The sequence below is a fragment of the Phycodurus eques genome, chromosome 3 (genome assembly GCF_024500275.1).
Source record: "Phycodurus eques isolate BA_2022a chromosome 3, UOR_Pequ_1.1, whole genome shotgun sequence".
Taxonomy (NCBI): Eukaryota; Metazoa; Chordata; class Actinopteri; order Syngnathiformes; family Syngnathidae; genus Phycodurus; species Phycodurus eques.
Window position 1 is genome coordinate 20,186,889 of NC_084527.1, and position 24,634 is coordinate 20,211,522.

General features: G+C 42.5%; 1 protein-coding gene across 2 annotated transcripts in view; it reads right to left on the reverse strand.

Annotated features, from left to right (window-relative positions):
* Positions 1-24,634, reverse strand: part of kntc1 (kinetochore associated 1) — a 58,568-nt gene that overhangs the window by 23,553 nt on the left and 10,381 nt on the right. For both annotated transcript variants that reach the window (XM_061672413.1, XM_061672412.1), the window contains exons 14-37: positions 23,890-23,933; positions 23,738-23,800; positions 23,579-23,654; positions 22,191-22,316; positions 21,798-21,964; positions 21,605-21,716; positions 20,681-20,824; positions 20,546-20,602; positions 20,403-20,474; positions 18,368-18,487; positions 17,830-17,973; positions 17,652-17,747; positions 17,471-17,574; positions 17,254-17,356; positions 15,259-15,393; positions 15,050-15,169; positions 13,709-13,781; positions 12,862-12,929; positions 12,510-12,757; positions 10,682-10,854; positions 10,060-10,160; positions 7,360-7,504; positions 3,123-3,179; positions 2,851-3,014 (exon numbers count right to left, since the gene is read on the reverse strand). In XM_061672413.1, coding sequence (XP_061528397.1) covers positions 2,851-3,014; positions 3,123-3,179; positions 7,360-7,504; positions 10,060-10,160; positions 10,682-10,854; positions 12,510-12,757; positions 12,862-12,929; positions 13,709-13,781; positions 15,050-15,169; positions 15,259-15,393; positions 17,254-17,356; positions 17,471-17,574; positions 17,652-17,747; positions 17,830-17,973; positions 18,368-18,487; positions 20,403-20,474; positions 20,546-20,602; positions 20,681-20,824; positions 21,605-21,716; positions 21,798-21,964; positions 22,191-22,316; positions 23,579-23,654; positions 23,738-23,800; positions 23,890-23,933 — 2,712 coding nt within the window. The remainder of the gene's footprint in view (positions 1-2,850; positions 3,015-3,122; positions 3,180-7,359; positions 7,505-10,059; positions 10,161-10,681; positions 10,855-12,509; positions 12,758-12,861; positions 12,930-13,708; positions 13,782-15,049; positions 15,170-15,258; positions 15,394-17,253; positions 17,357-17,470; positions 17,575-17,651; positions 17,748-17,829; positions 17,974-18,367; positions 18,488-20,402; positions 20,475-20,545; positions 20,603-20,680; positions 20,825-21,604; positions 21,717-21,797; positions 21,965-22,190; positions 22,317-23,578; positions 23,655-23,737; positions 23,801-23,889; positions 23,934-24,634) is intronic.

A 24,634-nucleotide genomic window follows, 5' to 3' on the forward strand; every position in this document is an offset into this window, starting at 1 on the left:
TGTGGGTAGGTTAGGAAGTTATTAAATAAATAGATCGGTAGAGGATAGGTGTGTAACCATTCATTGTATTGATGTATCGATTTATATTCCTACGATCCAATTGGATCGATCTTTCCGTGGCTAGTTAGCCTTCCGTACGAAAATATATCGATTTAAATAGTTTTAAAAGGTAATCAATCGATTGTATCGATACTAGGAAATAAAGCATTGGATTTACGCATGGCAGACTTTATATGGATGTGTATGTGTGTGCCTTTTTAGCACTTTTAATGATAAAGACGTAATGCTTTACTCTATTAAGATTTCCTGTCTGTGACGTCGCAGGGGATCAAGGGAATATCAGAGTAGTTTTTGTTTCTGGCGCTATTGAGTGGGCCGGTCTGAGAAGCAAACCACACCTTCCATGATCCCCTGTGTGCATAGGGGATGAGCATGCACAGTGCAGGAAATGCAGAGCACTCAATTCAACAAGTGAAATCTGCAAAGGATGAATCAAGGCAGCTGGACTGTTGAAGACATTGGGGAACATCCTGCCAAGGTTAAATCGGACGTATGGGCGCATTTTGGTTTTGCAGTAATGTAAAACGATTGAGGAGAAAACATGATGGGTGTGCAATAACCATTTGCCGACCGCCGCCGTCGACAAGTCGTGGAAAATAAGTAATGTGAAAACCCACAATCACCCGGAACCAAGAAGCAAGCGAGGCCAAACACCAATTCTTGAGACATTTCAACAAGGTTTTCGTCATGATAGGACCATTGAGAGCTAAAAGGTTGGTGAACACGCTTAATGACCCACGGTACAAAATTCCATCATGGACATGCTGTAGCTACTTCAACAAAACACTAACACTTCACTCACGCTATGTTCACACTGCAGGCAATTAAATCTTTTTTTTGCCCAATGTAACATGTATCTTGATTTTTTTCATGTCAATGTAATCAGTACAATTCAGATTTTTTCATATCCGATCCAGGCCTCTTTCATATGTGGATATAAATCGGATATCTATCCGACGCGAGTGCAGTATGTACGCTCTCGGGGCGCACGTCCGACATATATGTCATCAAAAGGTGACAAATGTCAAAAAATAGCAACGACATACGACGCAGCAGAAACACAGTCAGTGGCGAAAAGAAGATGCTTTAGAACTGATAAATATAAGAAAATGTTGGCTTCGGTTGCATAAAATGCATTATGACGCGACCTCTGCGGAGGGCCGCATTTACTTCTGTTGACACGCACCTCACAGTTGTGCTCATGTGCAATATGACATTCAGTTTTGTGCGCATGCGTGTGATGTCACAGGCATGCTCCATCCACAACAGAGGCCCCATTTGATTTTGTAATGTGAAAAGATGCATAAAAAGATTGGATTTAATAAAAAAGGTCATAATTTGGCATCATGCCCTGCAGTGTGAACGTAGCCTAAGAAACAAAGACCAAAGTAGTGAAAGAGAGCATCGACCTGGCATACTGTAGAGCAGTGGCTTTCAAACGTTTTACACAAAGTACCACCATCATGACTGACCTTAAAATACAGAAGCATAGTAGGCAAAAGTGTTCATCAAAAATGAGAGAGGCTTTGTTGCTAAAACGTATTTATCTACAGTATGTTTATTATCGTAAGCCACTTTAAAATTATGCACAGTAGTAACACAACAACATTTACACTTTTACTTAAATCTAGAAAAATAAAAAAACTTCTTAAATAATGATTCAATTCAAATGTATTTCACATAAAAGGTAAATAAACCTTGTACCTAAAGAAATGTCTTTAAAACATTTGCAAAAACATTAAATGCAAGTGTATTGTGCTTAAAAGTTAAAAACAACTGTACTTTAAATTCACTCCAAGTGCGTTCCCTACACTCCAGAACATTCGAAAATTCAGAGCGTTGTTGGAGTATGCCATTCAGTTATGCAGAGCGCCACACTCTGGGCGTGCCGGAGCGCTCTGACTGAGGAGAAAGAGCGGCCGGAGCGTCAGGCAGTACGAGATGTTAATAGGCAGAACTGACACAATCAATATGACGGACGCACTGACTTATCCCTGCCAATGCCCAACACCCACGTTTGTAAATTAAAAGAAAATGGAGCGCACTCTGCCTCTCTGAATACTGCACTCTCAGAGCACAGTAAGAGCGTCAGATTGAATTTCCGAACATACCCTCTAATTCAGTGATTCTTGCATGCCACTAGAGTGAGTATCACTAGTGGTATTTCTACCACACTTTGAGAACCACTGCTGTAGAGTGTTTCGCTCGTGACATAGGGTAACTTGGATATCACGAGCTTCCCAGAACTGCGTAACCACTCTGTCACACATTGTGACTAGTCAGTGGGTAGTAATAAATATAATTAGAACATTTGAGCATTATGTGTTCTGTGTTCAATTTCAATAAGATTTATATGATTTCTATGTTGAAAAACAAATTCAAAAGTAGCCGGTAAACCTACTGTTAATCCAACCTGAAGAGATGTTTGTTGCACTTTATTCAAATAAAGTGTGAATACATTTGCTATTTTTATTATTTGCCATAATGATTGGTTATTGTTTGTTTGTTTTTCACATAATACATTTTACCTGATACCTGTACAAGAAAGGAAATTGGGAAATTTAACCTGCACTGTCCAGTATCCAGGTATTTATTTCAGTCACACTGGTTGAATTTTTGGCTAAAAGGCGACTGAAACGATTTCCAAACACTGAATCGTTTCGGTTCTAGATGAACCAATATCGTCCCTGAACCGAATCAGCAACCAAGAATCGTGATACGAATTTAATCGCTGCCAAAATGAATCATTATACCCCCAGTAGAGGATTATGATGGGTGGCCGCCCCCTACCTGTGCACTAATCTTGACGTCCATGATGTTGGAGGTAACGTGCTGCAGGCAGCTGCCATAGGAGTTGACCAGCACCCTGAGGGCCAGCTCCAGCTGACTGCACTCCTGTAACATCTGTAACATGCTAAGCAGAGGACTCAGCAGGGGTCGCAGGAAGTTGGAACCTGCACCAAGGACCAAACCAAGGTTCCGATTCAAGTGTAATGGAAGACTGGTATGATAATGACACATTTACAGACATAACTGAAAATGGTGACGTTGACTGCACCCACCGTCTTCAAATGAGCAGTGTGAGAGGCAGGAACAGTCCAGGGGATACAGTTTGCTTTCTGCAAGGATTTAAAACAAGTAACAGCACTCAATAAAATACACAGTGAACCCCTGTTTAATTACGGGAGCTGCGTTCCAGACCTACTCGAAATAAGTTGAAAATCTGCAATATAAAGAGACCATATATTGTAAAAACATTTTCAAATCATTTTAAACTCCTCATACACATTGAACACATTTGAACGTATTAATAGGGGTGGAAAATTATTGCGTTAATTGAAATTCATGAATTACAGTCATATTTAGTGCATATTTAGCCATCACCTTAATGTGATGGAGGGATTTGTGCGTCCCAATGATCCAAGGAGCTAAGTTGGCGAGGGTAGGGTCACCCAGGGCAATCAAGTCCTAGGTGAGGGACCAGACAAAGCACGCTAAAAAACCCACTATGACGATGAAATTAAATTTACGCTGTTTTCCCTCGCCTGAATGTGGGTCAACGGGGCCCCCCTCTGGAACCAGGCCTGGAGGTGAGGTACGATGACGAACGCCTGGTGGCTGGGCCTGCACACAAGGCCCGACCGGGCATAACGCAAAGAGACAACGTGGGTCCCCCTTCCCATGGGCTCACCACCTGTGGGAGGGGCCAAGAGGGTCGTGTGCGCAGGGAGCTGAAGTTAAAAAAGCTGCCTCTAGGGACGTGGAATGTCACCTCTCTGGCAGGGAAAGCCCCTGAGCTGGTATGCGAGGTCCAGACAAAGTCGGGCTTGCTTCAACACACAGCTTGGGCTCCGGTATTAATCCTCTTGAGAGGGGTTGGACTCTCTTCCACTCTGGAGTTGCCCATCGTGAGAGGCACCGAAAAGTTGCGGGCATACCGACTGCCCTCCGGCTCGGTGCCTATACATTGGGGTTCACCCCGGTAGACGACAGGGTAGCCTCCCCCCACCTTCGGGTGGGAGGGTGGTTACTGACTGTTGTTTGTGCCTACACACCAAACAGCAGCTCAGAGTACCCACTCTTCTTGGAGTCCTTGGAGGGGTTGCTGGAGAACAGCCCTGCTGGGGACACCCTCATTCTTCTGGTGCCTTTAATGGTCACGTGGGCAATGACAGTGAGACCCCAAAGGGTGTGATTGGGAAGAACGGTCCCTCTTGACCGGAACCCGAGCGTTGTTTTGTTATTGGACTTCTGTGCTCGTCACGCACTGTCCAAAATAAACACCATGTTCAAACATAAGGGTGTCCATACGTGCACTTGGCACCAGGACACCCTAGGCCGCAGTTCGATGATCTACTTTGTGTTAGTGTCATCGTACTTGTGGCCACGTCTTGGCCACTCGGGTGAAGAGAGGGGAAGAGCTGTCAACTGATCACAACCTGGTGGTATGTTGGCTCCGATAGTGGGGGAAGATGCAGGTCCGACCTGGCAGACCCAAATGTATTGTGAGGGTCTGCTGGGAACATCTGGCAGAGTCCCCTGTCAGAAGGCGTTTCAACTCCCACTTCCAGCAGAACGTCACCCAGGTCCTGAGGGAGTCAGGGGACACTGAGTCCGAGTGGACCATGTTCCTCCTATGTTGTTGAAGCGGCCGACCGGAGCTGTGGCCGTAAGGTGGTCGATGACTGTCATGGCGGCAATCCCCAAACCCGTTGGTGGACACCATCGGTGAGGGATGCCGTCAAGCTGGTGCCTGTCGTGGTGGCATTCCCAGAACCCATTGGTAGACACCACCGGTGAGGGATGTCGTCAAGCTGAAGAAGGATTCCTTTTTGGCCTGTGGGTCTCCGGAGTCACATGATGGCTACCAGCTGGCCAAGCGGAACGCAGCTTTGGTTGTCGCTGAGAAAAAAACTCAGGTGTCGGAGGAGTTTGTTGAGGCCATGGAGAACGAATTCCGGACGGCTTCAAGGAAATTCTGATCCAGCATCCGTCGTCTCAGTAGGGGGAAGCAGCACACTGTCAATACTGTGTATAGTGGGGACGGGGTGCTGCTCACCTCAACCCAGGAAGTTGTGAGTCGGTGGGCCGAATATTTCAAAGACTTCCTCAATTCCACCAACACGCCTTCCTATGAGGAAGCAGAATCTGGGGACTCTGAGGCGGGTTCTCCCATCTCTGGGGTAGTAGTCACCGAGGTGGTTAAAAAGCTCCTCGGTGGCCGGGCCCCAGGGGTGGATGAGATCCGCCCGGAGTGCCTCTGGATGTCATGGGGTTGTCTTGGCTGACACGCAACTACAACATCGCATGGACATCGGGGACAGTGCCTCTGGATTGGCATAGTGCGGTCATCTGGGAGAACAGCTCAGAGTCGAGCCGTTGCTCCTCCTCATTGAGAGGAGCCAGATGAGGTGGTTTGAGTATTTGGTTAGGATGCCTCCTGGATGCTTCACTGATGACCACGTGTCACCGGGTGGAGGCCCCGGGGGATGACGCAGGACACACTGGAAAGACTACATCTCCCGGCTGGTATGGGAACGCCTCGGGATCCCCCTGGAAGAGCTGGACGAAGTAGCTGGGGAGAGGACAGTTTGAGCTTCTCTGCTTAAGTTCTGGATAAGCGGAATAAAATCCATGGGGGGATATTTACTCCGCTATGGTTTCTAGTCACGTTAATCTACTTTTTAATCTAGGTACTGCTTCCTGTATGTAAGCAAATTGTCCTGTGAGAGCTGTCTTGTATTTGTGTTGCTTTGCCACCCGCTGCTGGCGTTTTAGGGTAATTATTTTTCTTGTTAAATTCGACCCTCTGTTGTGATAGGTAGATTTGCTTCAATACAAGCAGGTTTAGGCTACCACATCAACGCCTACACAGCTAACATTAGCAGCAAACACATAGCGAGCCATCACAGAACTCTTCGCCAAGCTAAACTTGAGAACACCTCATGTATGAGTAAGTGTGAGACCAACAGGCTCACAAATCTACTGTACTTGTTGATAATGAACAATGTTATTTTTGATGTGCTAACTTACAGCAATGTAATTGATATTTTATATGCATTATTTGAAACAGAGGAAAAGCAACAAGTTGTTCTTACCATTTTGAATGTGTTAACTTCAGCACTTTAGGACGTGATGTTTTATTTTATTTTCTAATAATATGAAGACTGACAAAAGAACAAGGCAATAGCTCTCCTGGTGGTTGAAATTAAAATTTGTAGGCAGCAGAGACTAGTCTCAAATGCAGTGGAATATAAATGGATAGGACGCCATCTGTTTAAGTGTTTAAAAACAAAGGACGTTAAAAAAATTACTTTTCCACCACAATAATATAATACGTTTAAATAAAAAATATCTCAAAAAAAAAAAGAAAATATCTCTCTCTTTCTCAGGAATTTTTAGGTGAGTTTAAAAAAGAGATTAATTAGATCAATTAATTACAGAATACAATTAATCACTCATTCTATTAAAACTGACTCTGCCGCTATATTTCTGATTTTTAAGTTGTTGTTTTTTAAATGTACTGTATACCCGATGAATTGGGGTTCCCTGTACAGTGGTGCCTTGAGATATGAATGACCAAACTTATGAGTTTTACAAGATACGAGCAGTCGTTCAGACGATTTTTGCTTTTACTTGTGAGCAAGAAAAGGAGATAGAGCGCTGTATGTTGGCAGTGAACTCAGCTCACTTTGCAACAAAGCAGCAGTTTGACAGATAGTGAACAATTCTTCAAAACAAATACTTCTAGCTGTTTATTCCCACTCCCAGTTGAAGTTTACTGTCAAACTAAGTGTATTGTGTATTTAAAACAACCACATACTCTTAACTTTGCCTTACGACAGTCTGTTTAGCTTAATGCAAACAAACAATGCATGATGCTGTAGACAGGCTAACGAATAGCTTCGGTATCCATGTTACAGACCTTTAAGCAACGGATACAGTATTTGAACACAAATGGTGGAACAACACATGGGATAGACAATATAACAATACTCAGGCATATATTATACACAGTGTCCATTGAATTGAGGTATAAATGTGGCAGAAACATTGTTTTAATTCTATTTAATTATTTATTATACTCCTATATTTATTGAAGTACAATATCATAGAGTGCTGTTTTTCCTCATTAAAAACATTACATCTTTTTTTAGTAGGCTGGAACGGATTAAAAGCATTTCCCTTCATTTCAATGAGGAAAGAAGATTTGAGATACAAGTGAATTGAGTTACAAGCATGGTCGCAGAACCAATTAAATTTGCATCTCAATGCACCACTGTATATGCTTTGAATTACCTTGAGAAACAGGTATCAAGCAGTCGGTGATTTCATACTGGACGGGCAACACAGACACTGGGTCCAAAACAATGCAATCCTCATTAAAGACATCTTGGAAACTCCACTGAGAATATGGATCTATCTCTGAGCCCACAGCCAAATCCTGTGTTGAAAAAAAAAAATTGTTATTCATACTCATTTTTCTTCTAAAATTAAACAAGACCAAGAGTTAGCCTAACAGCAAAATTGCCTGTGATTTTACCGACTGTTACCATACCATACAAAAAGTAAAACATTTGCATACAAAAAGTACAAAATTTTGTTTTTCTTGGTGGCACGGTGCACAACTGGTTAGCATATCCGCCTCACAGTTCTAAGGACCCGGGTTCAAATCTGGCCTCACCAGTTTGGAGTTTGTATGTTCTTACCGTGCCTGTGTGAGTTTTCTCCAGGTACTCTGGTTTCTTCCCACATCCCAAAAACATGCATGGTAGGTTAATTGAAGACAAAATTTCCTGTAGGTCTGAATGTGAGTGTGAATGCTTGTTCGTTTATATGTGCCCTGCGATTGGGTAGCGATCAGTTCAGGGTGTACTGCGCCTCTCGCCCAAAGATAGCTGGGATAGGCTCCAGCACGACTGCAACCCTAGTGAGGATAAGCGGTACGGAAGATGAATTAATTAATGTGTTTTTCTTGTTTATATCCATCCATCCATTTTCTGAGCCGCTTCTCCCAGCTATCATCGGGCAGGAGGCGGGGGACACCCTGAACTGGTTGCCAGCCAATCGCAGGGCACATACAAACAAACAACCATCCGCACTCACATTCATACCTACAGGCAATTTAGAGTGGTCACTTAAACTACCATGCATGTTTTTGGGATATGGGAGGAAACCGGAGTGCCCGGAGAAAACCCACGCAGGCACGGGGAGAACATGCAAACTCCACACAGGTGGGGCCGGGGATTGAGCCCCGGTCCTCAGATAAACAATATCATCCAACAATATGTTTAGGCCTGCCATGTCGGACCGACATCTTCCCCCACCATCGGAGCCAACTCACCACCAGGTGATGATCAGTTAACAGCTCCGCCCCTTTTTTCACCCAAGTGTCTCAGACATGCGGCCGCAAGTCCGATGACACGACCACAAAGTCGATCATCGAACTGCGACCTAGGTTGCCCTGGTGCCAGGTGCACGTGTGGACACCCTTATGCTTGAACATGGTGTTCGTTATGGACAATCCGTGATGAGCACAGAAGTCCAATAACAGACCACCGCTCGGGTTCTGATCGGCGGGGCCATCCCTCCAGGTCACACTGTCATTGCCCACGTGACCATTGAAGTCCCCCACCTGAACGATGGAGTCCCCAGAGGGAGCGCTCTCCAGCACCCCCTTTAAGGACTCCAAAAAGGGTGGGTACTCTGAACTGCTGTTTGGTGCATATGCACAAACAACAGTCAAGACCCATCCCCCCACCCGAAGGCGGAGGGAGGCTACCCTGTCGTCTACCGCGGTGAACCCCAACATACAGGCACCGAGCCGGGGGCAATAAGTATACCCACACCTGCTTGGCGCCTCTCACCGTAGGCAACTCCAGAGTGGAAGAGTCTCACCCCTCTCAAGAGGACTGGTAACACAACCCAAGCCGTGTGTGGAGGCGAGCCCGACTATATCTCGTTGAAACTTCTCAAACTCACACACCAACTCGGGCTCCTTCCCTGCCAGAGAGGTGACATTCCACGTCCCGAGAGCCAGCTTCTGTAGCCGGGGATCGGATCGCCAAGGTCGCTGCCTTCGGCCACCGCCCAACTCACTCTGCACCCGACCCCTATGGCCCTCCCACAGGTGGGGAACCCATGGGAAGGGGGACCCACTTTACCCTTTCGGGCTGTGCCCGGCCGGGCCCTATGGGTGCAGGCCCGGCAACCAGGCGCTCGCCTTCGAGCCCACCTCCAGGCCTGGCTCCAGAGGTGATCCGCGTCCGGGCAAGGGAAACCTCAATCCATTAATATTTTTCATCATCGTAGTCTTTTAGCCGTGCTTTGTCTGGTCCCTCAAGCAACAAACTCTGACAATGGTTTTCTGAAGTGTTCCTGAGCACATGTGGTAACATCCTTTGCAAAATGATGCTGTTTTTTAATGCGATGCTGCCTGAGCGATCGAAGGTCATTGGCATTCAATGTTGGTTTTCAGCCGTGTCGCTTACGAGCAGAGATTTATTTTTATTGTAATATGGACCGTGGATGATAAAATTTCAAAATTCCTTGCAATTTTACGTTAAGAAATATTCTTAAGGCGGCACGGTGAACGACTGGTTAGAGCGTCTGCCTCACAGTTCTTAGGTACGGGGTTCAAATCCCCGGCCCCACCTGTGTGGAGTTTGCATATTCTCCCCGTGCCTGCGTGGGTTTTCTCCGGGCACTCCGGTTTCCTCCGACATCCCAAAAACATGCATGGTAGGTTAATTGAAGACTCTAAATTGCTCATAGGTGTGAATGTGAGTGCGAATGGTTGAAAAGATGCAATAACGTTCATCATTGTGAACATTAATAACTGATCTTTGTTGTGCACTCAATTGAATATAGGTTGAAAATTATTTGCAAATCATTGTATTCTGTTTTTATTTACATTTTACGTAACGTCCCAACTTCATTTGAATTGGGGTTTGTAAATATGTCCCTCTTTAAAATAAATAAATCAATAAACTTGCAGACCTTGGCCACGAAGCCGTAGTTGTCTGATAATTGGCATTGATGATAGATGTCCATGGCGAGCCGTGTTGACTTGCAAAGCTCCAAACAGTCCAGCAGCAAGTCTGTAAACATGTTTATGCAGTACATTTATGACAAACAATGAAAACAAACCCTGAAACGTGCTAAGATTGCACAAGATGGTGCCTATGCCCTGACTAAATGGTAAAGTAGTACAGTAATTGGTCCGAGGAAGTATGTTCAAGTGATACATCTCAACTGAGAAACAAGCTTTGTATGTCTGGGAGGAGGCTAGTTTAGCCTCGGTTCTTGTTAGTGGAAGTTACGGAACATCTTCACCGCATGTGCATGTACACGTGCAGAGAGGATGTATTTTTTTTCCCCCAAATCAAATCATCTGTAAGTCATTTGGTTTTTTTTCGGACAATGTAGTAAGATGAGCTTGAAATAATATTTATATCTGCGAATGTGGCTCTCCTTTCACACATGCAAGGGCATTACAGTAACTTACGTAAGTATACTGTAAAAAACAATTAAAAAACGCTTTATAACGGGGCCTTGGACATGAACCGCACACACATTCTGTAGGCTTTAAAGGAATTTGAAGACAATTCTGGGTGTTTACCCGGGTGGCACACAGTGACAGCCTGGCAGGCGAGGTGGTGGATGACGGCTGGCAGGTCCTTGTCGTGGGGCAGCACCATGGGCACGTCAGCCTCCAGCATGTGGCACAGCGTCTTGGCGGCAGTGAACAGCACCTTGCCGGTGCCCGTGTTGTAGTGGTGTTCATAGAGCTCGCTAAATACCAACGCAAAAGTAAACATAGTTAGTGTAGACAATGTTGAAAAATGCAGTTTAACCACTCGGGGGCGGTGGGGCACTGATACACGGGGTAGGGCCAATTTTCGGAGGTTTCGCTCTCGTCTTCAGGACCGATAACTAAAACCTCTGTTTTGTCCTGGTTAAGATGAAGGAAATTCACGGCCATCCATGACTTACCAAATGGACTAAAACACTAAAATACAGTTAAGAAGGGCGTCATTTGGCCATGTGTCATCAGGAGACACGGCGATGTACAGCTGCGTAACTGTGGAAGCTGATGACGTCCCCAAGGGGAAGCGTGTATACACGTTAAAAAGAATTGGACATCAAATTGACCACTGGGGCACCCCCCACACTCAACTGTGTGTGTTCAGGAAGAATATGTATCTACACCTACAAATAAACTTTGATTTGTGAAATAGGAGCTGCACCAATTAAAAACAGTACCAGCAAGGCCGACCACGTTTTGGAGTCCTTTTAATAAAATGCTATGATCTTTGATACTGTATCAAAGGCGGCTCCTGAGTTCCAGTGGAACCAGGACTGTGAGTTTTTATGAATCAGCAATACACCTAATGTCATTTAAAACTTTTAAAAGGGCTGTCTTGGTACTGTGGTTCATCCTAAACCCAGAGTGATATTTTTCTAAAATATTGTTTCTGTTTAAGAAACAATTTAGTTTGTAAAACGCCAGTTTTTCTGAAATCTTACATAAAAATGGTAGGTTGGATAATGGGCGGTAATTATTTAAAATATTGGGGTCGAAATTACTCTTCTTCAGAAGGGGCTTCACCACTGCCGCTTTGTAAGCAGTAGGGAAGAGACCCGTTTGGAGAGAGTAATTCATAACATTTTAAATATGTTCCTCAAAGAAAGCATAAACTGTTTTTAAGAGTGATGTGGGAATTGGATCTAAAAGGGAGGTTGTTGGTTTTACAAAACTCAACCAAATGTCCTTGCATCAACCAGAGCAAAACTCTCCAGTGTTTCCTCAGATAAAAGTGGCTGTAAAGGTGTACATTCTGAGAAAAAAAGGCTGGATCTGATACAATCAATTCGAACTTCCTCGCATATGATCCCTAATGGTGTCACAGGAGCATTTATGAAATTCGTGTTGGTTAAAAGGTCTAAAGTTGCGAAAATGAACTTTTGCTTGAAAAGGAAAGGATTGTTTTTGTTATTTTTTTATTTCATTGTTTCTCCATGGTGGTGTAGGTTTAATTTTTATTGTTTTAGTTAAAAGTGACCCGGGTTCAATCCCCGGCCCCACCTGTGTGGAGTTTGCATGTTCTCCCCGTGCCTGCGTGGGTTTTCTCCGGGCACTCCGGTTTCCTCCCACATCCCAAAAACATGCATTAATTGGAGACTCTAAATTGCCCGTAGGCATGACTGTGAGTGGCAACCAGTTCAGGGTGTACCCCGCCTCCTGCCCGATGACAGCTGGGATAGGCTCCAGCACGCCCCCGACCCTAGTGAGGAGAAGCGGCTCAGAAAATGGATGGATGGATAGTTAAAAGTATAGCCACTGAGTCTAAAGTTGACTTCGCTTTGGTGTTAAAATTATCAAGAATAAACTCGCAGGGAGCAGGAAGAATGTCAGCAGGGGTGTTCTGTAAAATCTCTCATCATACCTGAGGATGGGGAGGGCTTTTTGGACATTGCCTGTCCCCAGAGCTCGCAGGGCCAGGTCGGACCAGAGCTCCTGCTCGCTACGCTGCAGCAACCTGCCCAGACGACGCAGGCCGGCCTCGGTGGAGACGGTTGTGGACGAGCCGGGGCTCCGCGTACGCTCATACGCAGCAATATGACGCTCCCTGATTTGTTTCTGGATGTTGGGGTCTTCGTAGTTGGCGGGGGTGAAGAAGATATCAAAATCCTCCTGAAGAAAACCAATGATTATCTGGGTCTGAATGTATGATTAGTTTAATTAAAAAGGGGTGTTATTGTGAGAATTGTTAGGTCAACCTGGTGTGTGGCATTCACCTGGAGGTGGGCGATGGCCTTGAACATGAGGAGATTACTTTCACACGCCATGCTTTTAAAAGTGTCATCTGCAGAAGACATAAAGACAAGCCTGATTAAAAAATATATACAATCAGATTCATTTTTTGTTTTTTTTTAAATGTACGTAACTTTGAGTCTCACATATTGTCGCTGTCGGGCAGAAACCTATGTCCAAATTTAATCAATTTCATGTTTTGCACCAATCGATACTATTGGTCAGTCTGAGAGGTGGTTAGATTAGCCCAAAATTTTACTTAACCAAGAGTACTGTTACTTTCAAATAACATGACTCAAGAAGTAAAAAGTAGTTCTCCAGATAAATACTTGAGTACCAGTAAGAAAAATATTTAATGAAAAAAAATAAGTACTGACTAACTGGTGAGATGCCATTTCTTCGATGTTTTACATCAATGAATCACTTTGAAAACGTTGTTTCGGTTTACTGTGCGGTCATGTGAATACATGGCTCCGTTTGATTGGTCGAATGGAGTCAAATGTCACTAGCAGTTAAGTTGGATTGGAGGAAATGAGTTCGGTGACAGGAAGTCTCTGACGAACAAAAATAAATCACGCAAGCAATAATCAGTACTCTGGAGGAAAATAGAAGTTACGAGGGGAATGTACCGTAACTTCTTAACAAAAATACTTAAGTAACAGTAAAAAGTGCAAAACAATGTTAATTAAAACAACTCTGACATTTAGAACAATTTTTAAAAAAAACTTACTTAAGTAAATGTAAGTCCAGTCTCTCTGTATCTCTAATGCAACCTGCTCCAAGTTATGTAGCTGTGCCACTGTTATTTCAGAAATGAGTAAATGTACTTACGATTGTGTATGACACGCTGGTGTTTCAGTAACTCCACCATCACCTGGGCAATGACCATCTTCTGTTTCTTGTGCTAGTACAGACACGCATATTGGCTAAACTCTTAAAACTCAAGTACAGTAGTCAAAATGATATAGCGAGGGTACACTTTTATATCAAATCAATGTCATTAATCCGTTTAACCTCCCCAAAAAACAACATTTATGTTACATTTTTGATAAATAAAAATTAGTACACACTCTCTCTCTCTCTCTCTCTCTCTCTCTCTCTCTCTCTCTCTCCATCTCTCTCCTACGCCTTTTCCCACTTAGCTGCAGGGTCGGCTGCCTTTGTCTTTAGCTTCCAGGAATTCCTGTTCGCAGCATTCTCTGCCTTCACGTTCTAGTGGAGCAAATCCTGATGTACATTTTCTTCCCATCTCTTCTTTGGCCTTCCTCTTGGTCTTTTTCCTTCGACCTGCATATTAACAGCCTCCCTAACAGGGTCATCTTCCTCCATCCTCATGACATCCATACCACCTCATCCTGAAATCCTTCACCTTCTCATTGATATCATTCACCCCTAGCCCCGTCCTGATGTGCACACATCTTTCTTTATCCTTCAGTGTCACTCCCTTGATTCATCTTAGCATCCTCATTTCTTTTGCCTTTTAGATCCTCGCCTCCTTTTTCTCCATTGTCCATACTTCTGCCCCATACAACAGCACCGGTTATATAACTGTGTTGTATAGCTTTACTTTAAGTCTTCTGGGCATTTTCTTGTCTCCCATAACACTTGACAATTCTCTCCACTTTACCTACACTGCTGTCACTCTTGCTCTTACCGCTGTTTAAAATAAATAAATAAATAAATAAAAAATAAAAATAAAAAAATATATATAAATATATATATATATATTTTTTTTTTAAAATAATGTGAGCGCATGTAATGTAAATAATGTGAGCGCATTTTTTTAAATAATGTGAGCACATGTAAAGAAATAAAATGATTTCACTGCACACACCTATATTTTTGCATTGGATGAGTGCCTTTAAGGGGCGTGGCCTAGTCTGTGACTTCAGGAGCTGAGCCGGTTAGCCAATGAATCGCCATTTGAGCGTCTGGTGTGAGTTGTGCCCTACAGCCACTCCTTGCCAGTGGTCTCATTTTGAAGCTTGCTCATATCTTAAAGGTCGTCAACACAAAGCACCCCCCCCCCCCCCCACACACACACACACACACACACAAAACATTGACTAAGCATCAGCTTGTAACTTTAAAAACATTTTTGTTTTAAAATGTATCTTCCCGGCAGGTAGCAAATAGCAAGTGTTCACTGTATATTAAGTAATCTTAACTCACGTCATCAGAGATGTGGTCTTTGTCCTCCAACTTCAGCATGGCCCAGGAAGTGAGACGCTCCATCACACAGGAAATCTCTTTACAGGGCAAACTCTTTAGTGTGGCGACACACGTGTTGCTCTGGAATTTTTAAAATGTATTTAATTAAAAAAACAGAAGATTGTCATGGCCAGGAAACAAAATAAATTCCTGCGTATGGAAACACTTACCTGGCCAAGGCTAATCAGCTCGATGAGATACAAATAGTAGATATGTGATGTCGGAAGTTTGTACACTTCCGCTAGAGTCAGGGCGTCCTGCAGACAATTCGGAGAGTCCTGCTTCAAGATGTATCGAACTACCGTCTGCAAAACAGAAGATAGTTAAAGGTGGAAATAAAAATTAATACAGTGAATCCCACTATATTGTAGCTTTTTAAGCAATCTTTTTTTTTTACTGGTTTTAACTAGGGCTGTCCCGATCTGATTAATTGGGGTCAATCACGTGATTTTTAGCTGCTCAAGATCGGGTGTAAAAGATCGGTTTTATACGGTGGCCGACATGCGCTCTACAAACGACCATATGATGCAAATGCAGGAATGACACAAAACTAAAAATACACAAGAACATGAAAGAAGAGCAAAATAAAAATGCTGCAAATAAAAAATGCTGCAATCACAAAAAATAACAGCAAGACAAAAATGCTGCAAGATAAAAATGCTCCAATAACAGAAAACAACTGCAAAGAAAAAATGCTGCAAACAAAAACAAATGCCAAAACAACTGCATGAGAGAACTGCTGCACATTCACACTATACAATGGAAGTCTGCCAGGACACTGGGGGGCGGGGGGGGCAGCCATGTCAGATCAGGGGGTGCCTTTCATAGATAGATACTTCTTTTGCTGTTGTTTTCTGTAATTATAGCATTTGTTATTTTACAGCATTTTTTTTGCTGTTTTCTGTGAGTGGAGCATTTTTTATCTTGCCTTGTTTTTTTGCCGTTGTTTTATGTGCTTTTGTGTTTTTCGTCTTGCATCATTCCTGCTATGCAGTATATGGCCATTTGCAGCGCATTTGCGCCCGCGACCCGAGTGAGGAGAAGCGGCTTAGAAAATGGATGGATGACACACTGTGTGTGTGTGTGTGTGTGTGTCTGTGTGTGTGTCTGTGTGTCTGCGTGCGTCTGCCCTTTGCAACACGGCGGGTTGTGGGTGGTCATTATAGCTCACAGTTTAGGTTATGTGGGCTTTTAGGCTCCGGGTCCGGACAATCACTGACTGTGCGCAGCCCAGACAGATACGAGGAGAAACGTAGCAGGGGAAAGATAGCGACTCGGCGTGGAAGTTGAGTTAAAGATGGAGAAAGGTTATTATGAAACAAAACAAAGGTTTTGAAAAAACATAACCTCTACGGTTCAGTTGTTAAGATTTGTTAAATTAAAATAGTGTATGTAAAATGGCTTGTTTTGGCTAAACAGAAAAAGGGGAAACAAACTTTTTTTTATTTTTCTGAGGTTCAGCACTTTATTTGAACACGTATAACTTTCTCTTTTTACTTACTTGCTCCAATTTTGAATTGAAGCCCTACTTTTATTTAGTAAATGAGAGAACATTTACACAGTTGTGCTCATATGTTTGATTACCAGGGCAGAATTTGTAAGAGGTGTACAATTAAATAAACATTTAAGCAGTCTTGTGGGATTTTAATTTTCTTGGACTCAGACTGGCTGCTGGTAACATCACGCATTCTCGGCTGACCACGTTTAGTTTTGTTTTCAACCACTAGGGGGGCGCGAGCTCCGCGATGGCACCTTGCGTCCTGCATCTTGGAAGGCTTCTGATTGTGGATCAAGATCCTGGCCATTGAGTAGAAAATAAAACTCCTCCTGGATCTGCTTCAGGAACAACGGAGTTATGTGGCCATTGTGTTGGGAACGCAAGACAAGCTGTCGACTCGCAACATAACAACCGGCATTACTGCTATCTAGTGTTATTCACAGTACATCATCCTTGCAAAAAAAATGAGCAGTTGCGTTCAAATACATTGACAATTGTTTTTAAAAAGTGTATTTTACTAAGTTTAAATGTGTTTAAAGCATGTGGAAGGGATAAAACTATGTACAAACAATCTTTCGTACATGGTGTCCTTGGCGCAAATTTTCACCGATTGCAGTTGGGTCTGGAATGTATCCCCTGCAATTAACAGATGTTCAATGCATTTTACCATAATTTGACTTGGGTTCGAGAGGTTGTAACTGCGGATCCCGTAAGCACGCAGAAGTTTTCGGATTTCCATCAGACGGTAGCTCTCCTTTAAAAGTTCCTGCCTGTGTTAGAGCCATAAATCAAACAAATGCAAGTGATGATTTTTAAAATAACAATTAAACGACTGTTAAATTAGTATCACGTGCCCATCTCTTGGGAGAGTAGTGATGACATACTTGGGTCCTTCAATCTCCAGGTACTGCTGAACCATCTCCTCCACCACGTTACTCCAGGGGAAGACGGCTTTCTGCATGATCTCTAGCACGGCGTCTAGCATTAGCTGCGGGGAATAGTTTTCATGTTTCATAAGTTAAGATGTCAATGTATGCAACAAATTTCCTGTGTAATGTGACTTACATCCATATCTCCCATGCATCCCAGCACTGCCACTGCTCTGGCTTCCCATGCTGTGAAAAGTGTTGTGGTTTTGGAGCTACAACGTTCTAGCATATCCTGGTTTTATAAAATAAAAAAAGACATTTCTTTCAATGGTACTTCACATCAAGCTGGACTGTGCTTGTGTTTTTGTTTTTACCTTAATGTACTGTAGAAGGAGCTGATCCAAAAGAATGTCATGCTCCTTAGCATAAGGCAGAACGTTGTTTTCCACAGTGGCGGAAATCAGCACTGGAGCCGCCACTTTATCCAGCATGAGGAACGCCACACTGGGTACGTTTCCCTAATAGTTACATAAAAAAAAGTTGCAACTTTAAACAGGAAAAAAAAAAAAACCTCATTTTACAGTGGTAATAGTAGTAGCAACACACATCTATCTAACTATTGCACAGTTTTGCATCACTAGTAACAAGTTGTATGCCAAAAGTTGTCCTACTGGTAGACAGAAATGTCTTACAGTAGTGGAAAAAAATGATACTTGTGCGTTCTAATTGTTCTGTTTCACTAGTGAGAACACAGAGTACTTGTACAGAGACCTGAAGATGGATATCAAGGCTACAAAATAAATGCTCAAAAGGTTTCCCCTAATCCTGCATTACAGCACTAAATGCTCTCCAGGTAGCAGGCAACTCTGCCACCTCGGGTGTGTGAGCAGTATTGGCCAATCAAACACAAACCTTCTCAAAGAGGGAAAGGGAAAGTCTGCAGTTGTATTTGGTGTGAAGGTCCAGCAGCTGACGTAAATTGGACACCAGGGTCCTTAGGTTCTCTACTTCTTCTGAGCTGTAATTGTCATCCTGAGAAAGACAAGACAAAGAGCAGACGACATGATGATTTGGATGGCCGAGAGCAGGGGTGAAAAAAGTATGGCCCATTCCATTCTTTAATCCCACCTACCAAGTCTGTAGATTATCAAGAGTCCTGTAATAATTTTTGATTTAGACATTTTTCACACCTAAAAATATTTAATTAACACGTTTTTATTCAGGAGGCACGGTTAGCACATCTGCCTCACAGTACTGAGGACCCGGGTTCAAATCTGGCCTCGCCTGTGTGGAGTTTCCATGTTCTCCCCGTGGCGGCATGAGTTTTCTCCAGGTACTCTAGTTTCCTCCCACATCCCAAAAACACACATGGTCGGTTAAGTGAAGACTCCAAATTGCCCATACGTGGGAATGTGAGTCTTAATGGTTGTGTCCTGCAATTGGCTAGTGATCAGTTCAGGGGCTATTACCCTCAAAATACTGGCATTTCATTTCCCCATTGTTGCCACCCATTCAGTCCACACTAGTAGCCTGCTGCAGCTTTCTCCCTACAATCTAAACTAGATGAGGAAAAACTTGCTTGGTGTTTTTCTTTTTCTTTCTTTTTTTTTTTTTTTAATAAAATGGGGAATTTAAATAAAAACAGGACTTTTGTCATGAATGTGTAAACAAAAACACACAACTCAGTATGACAGCAAATGATGGTGAAATGACATTGATAACTTTGGATTCCTCTGGATGACTATATTAACAAAATGATTTATCTACTCATAAAACAAAATAAATTCCATATTACCACAATGTGATGGTACAGTGTTTAAACTAAAGCATTTTGATCAGAATAATAATTTTCCTAGGAATCAATTTTTACAATTGTGTACTGTATTACAAAAGAACACATTCGTTCCCATTTACGCAGTGACCCTGAAGGCACCTCTTGCACTCATGCAGCTACTACGTGCCTGCCTAGTTTCATTCCGAAGAGCGAAATTGAAAATGCAGAAGGCTTACATTCTTTCTATTAGTGTGTCCAAACAAGTTCCTCTGGTGGTGATTTTTAATATTACAGTTAATTTACTGTATATTCCAGAACACCAACATCGCAGCAGACCCTCCGATGTGACTATCGCGCACACGTACATCGCAATGTCATGCTCAAACAAAATATTGGGCAGCCACAGTACTGACATTTAATATTTTTTCTTTATTTTATTAATTTGTTTAAACATTTTTTTCTAAATAAAATAAAAATACTTGTCAAATGAACACGTTAATAAGTACAATTGAAAATACAATTTAAAATTAGTAAAGATTTTGAAATCTATTTAAAAAAAATAATAATTGGGAGATTTATTATAAATTAATGATAAATAATATAATCAAAATGAGAATAAAATCTTATTTATTGTTTGTAAAATGGCGGCACGGTGGGCGACTGGTTAGAGCGTCAGCCTCACAGTTCTGAGGACCCGGATTCAATCCCCGGCCCCGCCTGTGTGGAGTTTGCATGTTCTCCCCGTGCCTGCGTGGGTTTTCTCCGGGCACTCCGGTTTCCTCCCACATCCCAAAAACATGCATTAATTGGGGACTCTAAATTGCCCGTAGGCATGACTGCGAGTGCGAATGGTTGTTTGTTTGTATGTGCCCTGCGATTGGCTGGCAACCAGTTCAGGGTGTACCCCGCCTCCTGCCCGATGACAGCTGGGATAGGCTCCAGCACGCCCGCGACCCTAGTGAGGAGAAGCGGCTCAGAAAATGGATGGATAGATGGATGTTTGTAAAATACTTTATACAATACAGGGTATTTTTTTTCTTCCCTTTTTTTCTACCTCGTTGACAAATGACCTTGGCCATCGCTCTGCTTTAAAGATAAAAATTGTCCCTCGGCGCAAATGTTTGCCCACCCCTATAGGCGCTGGGTTAGTGTGTTTAAAAAAAAAAAACTTACAGATTTCATCCATGACCATAAAGATGGCAGTCCGAGCTCTGCCAAGGCTAGCCCATTCAGTGGCCAAGTGCCCTGAAAAAACACATATTTTGAGGTTACCAACTTCAAGATTGAAATTGTAGGGAAAACAAATTTCCCTCCACCTTTTCAATCAGCTCCAGATTGCGTGCCCTCTGTTCTATCCATCTCGCCAGGATTTTCTAAAGCCAAGTAAAACAGTTTAGCACTAGTTTGTTTTTTTCTGGTCAATGGAAGAGAAGTATACTAAATTATACTACCTGTCCTGGTGGAAACGCTTTCCGGACAAAAGGAAGAAACACTGTCCTAAACCAGGGACACAGGTCTTGGGATGGCAGATCCTCTGGAATGGCATCCAGGACGGCCTCCAGACTGCTCTCATCAAAGCTGCCTGCAATCTGGCCCTTTAAAAAGAAATCACCACAAATCTCATTTCACTCACCCTTCACAGGAATACAGGGATCTCGTTTGATGTGCATCTGAGACGCACAAAATTAACAGAGACGCGTAAAGTACTATCAATCTGCGTCATCTGACGCAGAGCTATGGTTTAGTACTCTGGCGTGGTGCTGGAAATGCGGCGTATTAATATTTTTCTTCTTTTTTTTTGAGGAGACAGGACTAGAGTGAGACTAATTTGGTCGCATATTCGCCGTAATTTCTGAATGGTGCAGCAGAGAGAGAGCGAGAGAGAGAGAGAGGATTTATACATTCTCTTCTATTATGTTTTATGACTACAGCTGAAGGAATTAAACTCGTATCTCAAGGCACCACTGTATATAAAAAATATCCAACTTTATTCTCGTAAAATTACAACTTTTTCAAGATGAATGTGATTTATCAAAAATGTCATAATTTTTTCTTGAAAACACAAAATATTTTTTTCGTGAAATGCAAGACATTTTTCTCAAAAATATCCAGCTGTATTTGCGTAAAAGCATGACTTTTTCTCAAAATTGTACAACTTTTGCCACAGAAAGTTATCTTTTTAAACTGCTAGATTTTCATAAAAACTAAACTTTTTCTGGAAAATCAGACTTTCTTCTTCAAAATCAATATTGATAAGATTGCAACTTTTTCTCAATAGTTCAAGACCGTCTTGAAACTATTTTACTATTTCAAAAACATTTTGAAATAGTAAAATAGAAACGAAACATTCCTGGAGAAGGTGGTCTTTTCGTTACCTCATATTTCAGCCAGAGGAGTTGAGCCCCCCTCAGGTCGCCGTCTCTCAGGTGGGTCAGAATGTCTCCTAATGTGTCCGTGCTGTTCAGGAACTCAATCCAGGCGATGCCGCTGTGCGTAACAGAAACGTACCACAATCACTGCAAATATTCCTCAATGCGGTAGATTTTGCTACAAAATGCAAGAGTGTACTTGAATTTTTCGTGGCCGTGAAGGCTGCAAAACGTTGCCAGTCTGGCTAAAGCCTCGTAGATCTGTAAGGACGAGTACCGCGTGGCGGCATAGCTTAGCATCTTCTCCGCCGTCTCGAAGGTCGGCCACGGAGCCTTGAGGCAGTAATCCACCACATACTGCTCGTCCTGGACCAGGTGTAAACAGCGGTGGGAGTATATTTTTCAGGTATCTGTACTATACTTCGGGATTGATTTTTCTGACAACCTTTTACTTTTACTCCCTAGTTCCTACATTTGAAAACCTATAATTTCCATTGTAATGTTGCTGCTGCTCATGTCTTAACTGAAACATGCAAGGAGCACATAACTCCAGATTTGTATCTACTGTTTCTCTTGACTCAACGGTACTCACAGCAATCTTCATCAGGTTGATTCTGGCCTCCTCCACGAGTTCAGACCACACGTCTTGTCCGTAGCCGCCCACTGACGCCGAGGCTAGCTGCTCCAGCACGAAGTCCAGCTTCACCTTGTAAACCAGCTGAACAAAAAGCAGCATTGTTAGGAGGTTTTAATTAGATCAGTGTTTCCACATACTTTACATTCACCAAAAAAATCTCACGGCACATCACCAGATGAGAATGTGACAAAAAGTGGATAGACAGGTTAATTGTTCTGCCTGTCACTATATTTTTCTGGTGTAGATAGATTAATAAATATACATTATTTGTAGTAAATACATAATTTTTAAATCAATTAAGTGAAATTGGTGAAGTTCCCATGGTACACCCATTGGGAATCACTGGGTTAGAGAACCCCACCCATCATTAGCTTGTTTTGACTCAATACAAGTACAGCAGTACCTTGACTTACGAGTTGAAGTCGTTCCGTGACCAAGTTTGTAACTCAATTTACTCATATCAAATCAATTTTACCCATTGAGATTTTTTGAAATGCCATTAATCTGTTCACAGCACAATTTTTTTGTTACTTTTTTTTTTTTAATTAAGAAAAATAGCAGTATTGGACAAAAATAAGATTGGTTCTAAAAAGTGCAATTACTGTACATAATGTATTCGTGTGTTGGACGTGTGCCTATATGGGGCGTGGCCTAGTAAGTGACATCAGCAACTGGAGTCGGGTTAGTCTGCGTGTGAGCGTCTGGGCGTGAGTTGTGGCCTCATTTTGAATACGTGTGTTTGACAGTTTGTCCTGTTCAATAAACAATTAATAGTGCATTGGTGATTGTGGCTCTCCCTGCCCACCTACGAGGGTATCACAATCAATTAATTTCGCCATTTTTTTTCCACCTCACTCGAGTATCTGAAGCTTGCTTGTAACAAAGCAAAAAATAAATGAATACTTTTATCAAGCGACAGTTCGTAACTAAAAAAACATGTAAGGTATCACTGTACACAGAAGTTGAAGGAAATTGGTCCAAATTTAATTGCAGTTGCACAAAATGATTCGTCTTTGAAGCAAGGACCCTTTAAAATGGCTAAAATGATCCCAAAACGACAGCCTTCCCGTGTCTTTTCCTTCATGGATTCTTAAACATTTTTTGTGGGTTTACTCATGATACATTCGTATCCATATGGGAATCACATACACGCCTAATCACTGCCACTAAATTGAAAGAAAAAAAAACAAACATTGCAAACCAAGAAGAAAACAAATTTCAAAAACAACTAACCACGACTCCTTCCAATCATACTTTTTCACCAGGATGAATACACCTCCAAAATTGTGTGAGTTTTTGATTGTCGTGAAGCTTTCAAGATGGCAAAAACAAACATATCGTACCTCTAAATCCAGCTCAAATAGAGCGGCAAATTTTTCAGCCTCTTCAAATCTGTGTTTGTGAAGAAGTCTACTCAGCCTGGCGGGAGATTATCAAAGTGAGCAGCAATCAAATTATTCAATGATAAATTAAGGCATGGCAGTAAAAAAGGACCTACGTACTTGTTTTCTGGCAGAGCCTCCGTCAGGCATCGGATGACGAGGGAGGAAACACATTCTTTTCTACTGCTCCAGCCACAATGAAGGAAACGTACAGTATGAAGTAGCATTGACCAGAAGGATTGCCTAGTAAAAAGCATGCTAGGAAATATTACCTTTCTGATGTAGTATGAATCACCTCCACAAAATAAATGGTGTCCTGAAACGTATTGACAAGTGCAGATATGTACACTAAGTCTTTTTTGGTAACCCATACACCAAAAGGAGGAGCAGACAAAAACAGGAGAACATACATAGTGTATGTTCATACTGTATATGTAAAATATTTGTTTTATTTCATCCATCCATCCATCAATTTTCTGAGCCGCTTCTGCTCACTCGGGTCGCGGGCGTGCTGGAGCCTATCCCAGCTGTCATCGGGCAGGAGGCGGGGTACACCCTGAACTGGTTGCCAGCCAATCGCAGGGCACATACAAACAGACAACCATTCGCACTCACAGTCACGCCTACGGGCAATTTAGAGTCTCCAATTAATGCATGTTTTTGGGATGTGGGAGGAAACCGGAGTGCCCGGAGAAAACCCACGCAGGCACGGGGAGAACATGCAAACTCCACACAGTCGGGGCCGGGGATTGAACCCGGGTCCTCAGAACTGTGAGGCTGACGCTCTAACCAGTCGGCCACCGTGCCGCCTGTTTTATTTCACTTTACTTTAAATTGAAATACATATTCATATATTTTAGAAACATGAATTAAAATAGGAAATATTAGATACATTAGTATTGTAAAGTAACTTGATTTAAATATGATGTATTATGCATACGTATATCTATATTAATTTAAGTAATTTAAATACATAAAATATTTACATATATTTTTTAGATTTTTTGCAATATTTTT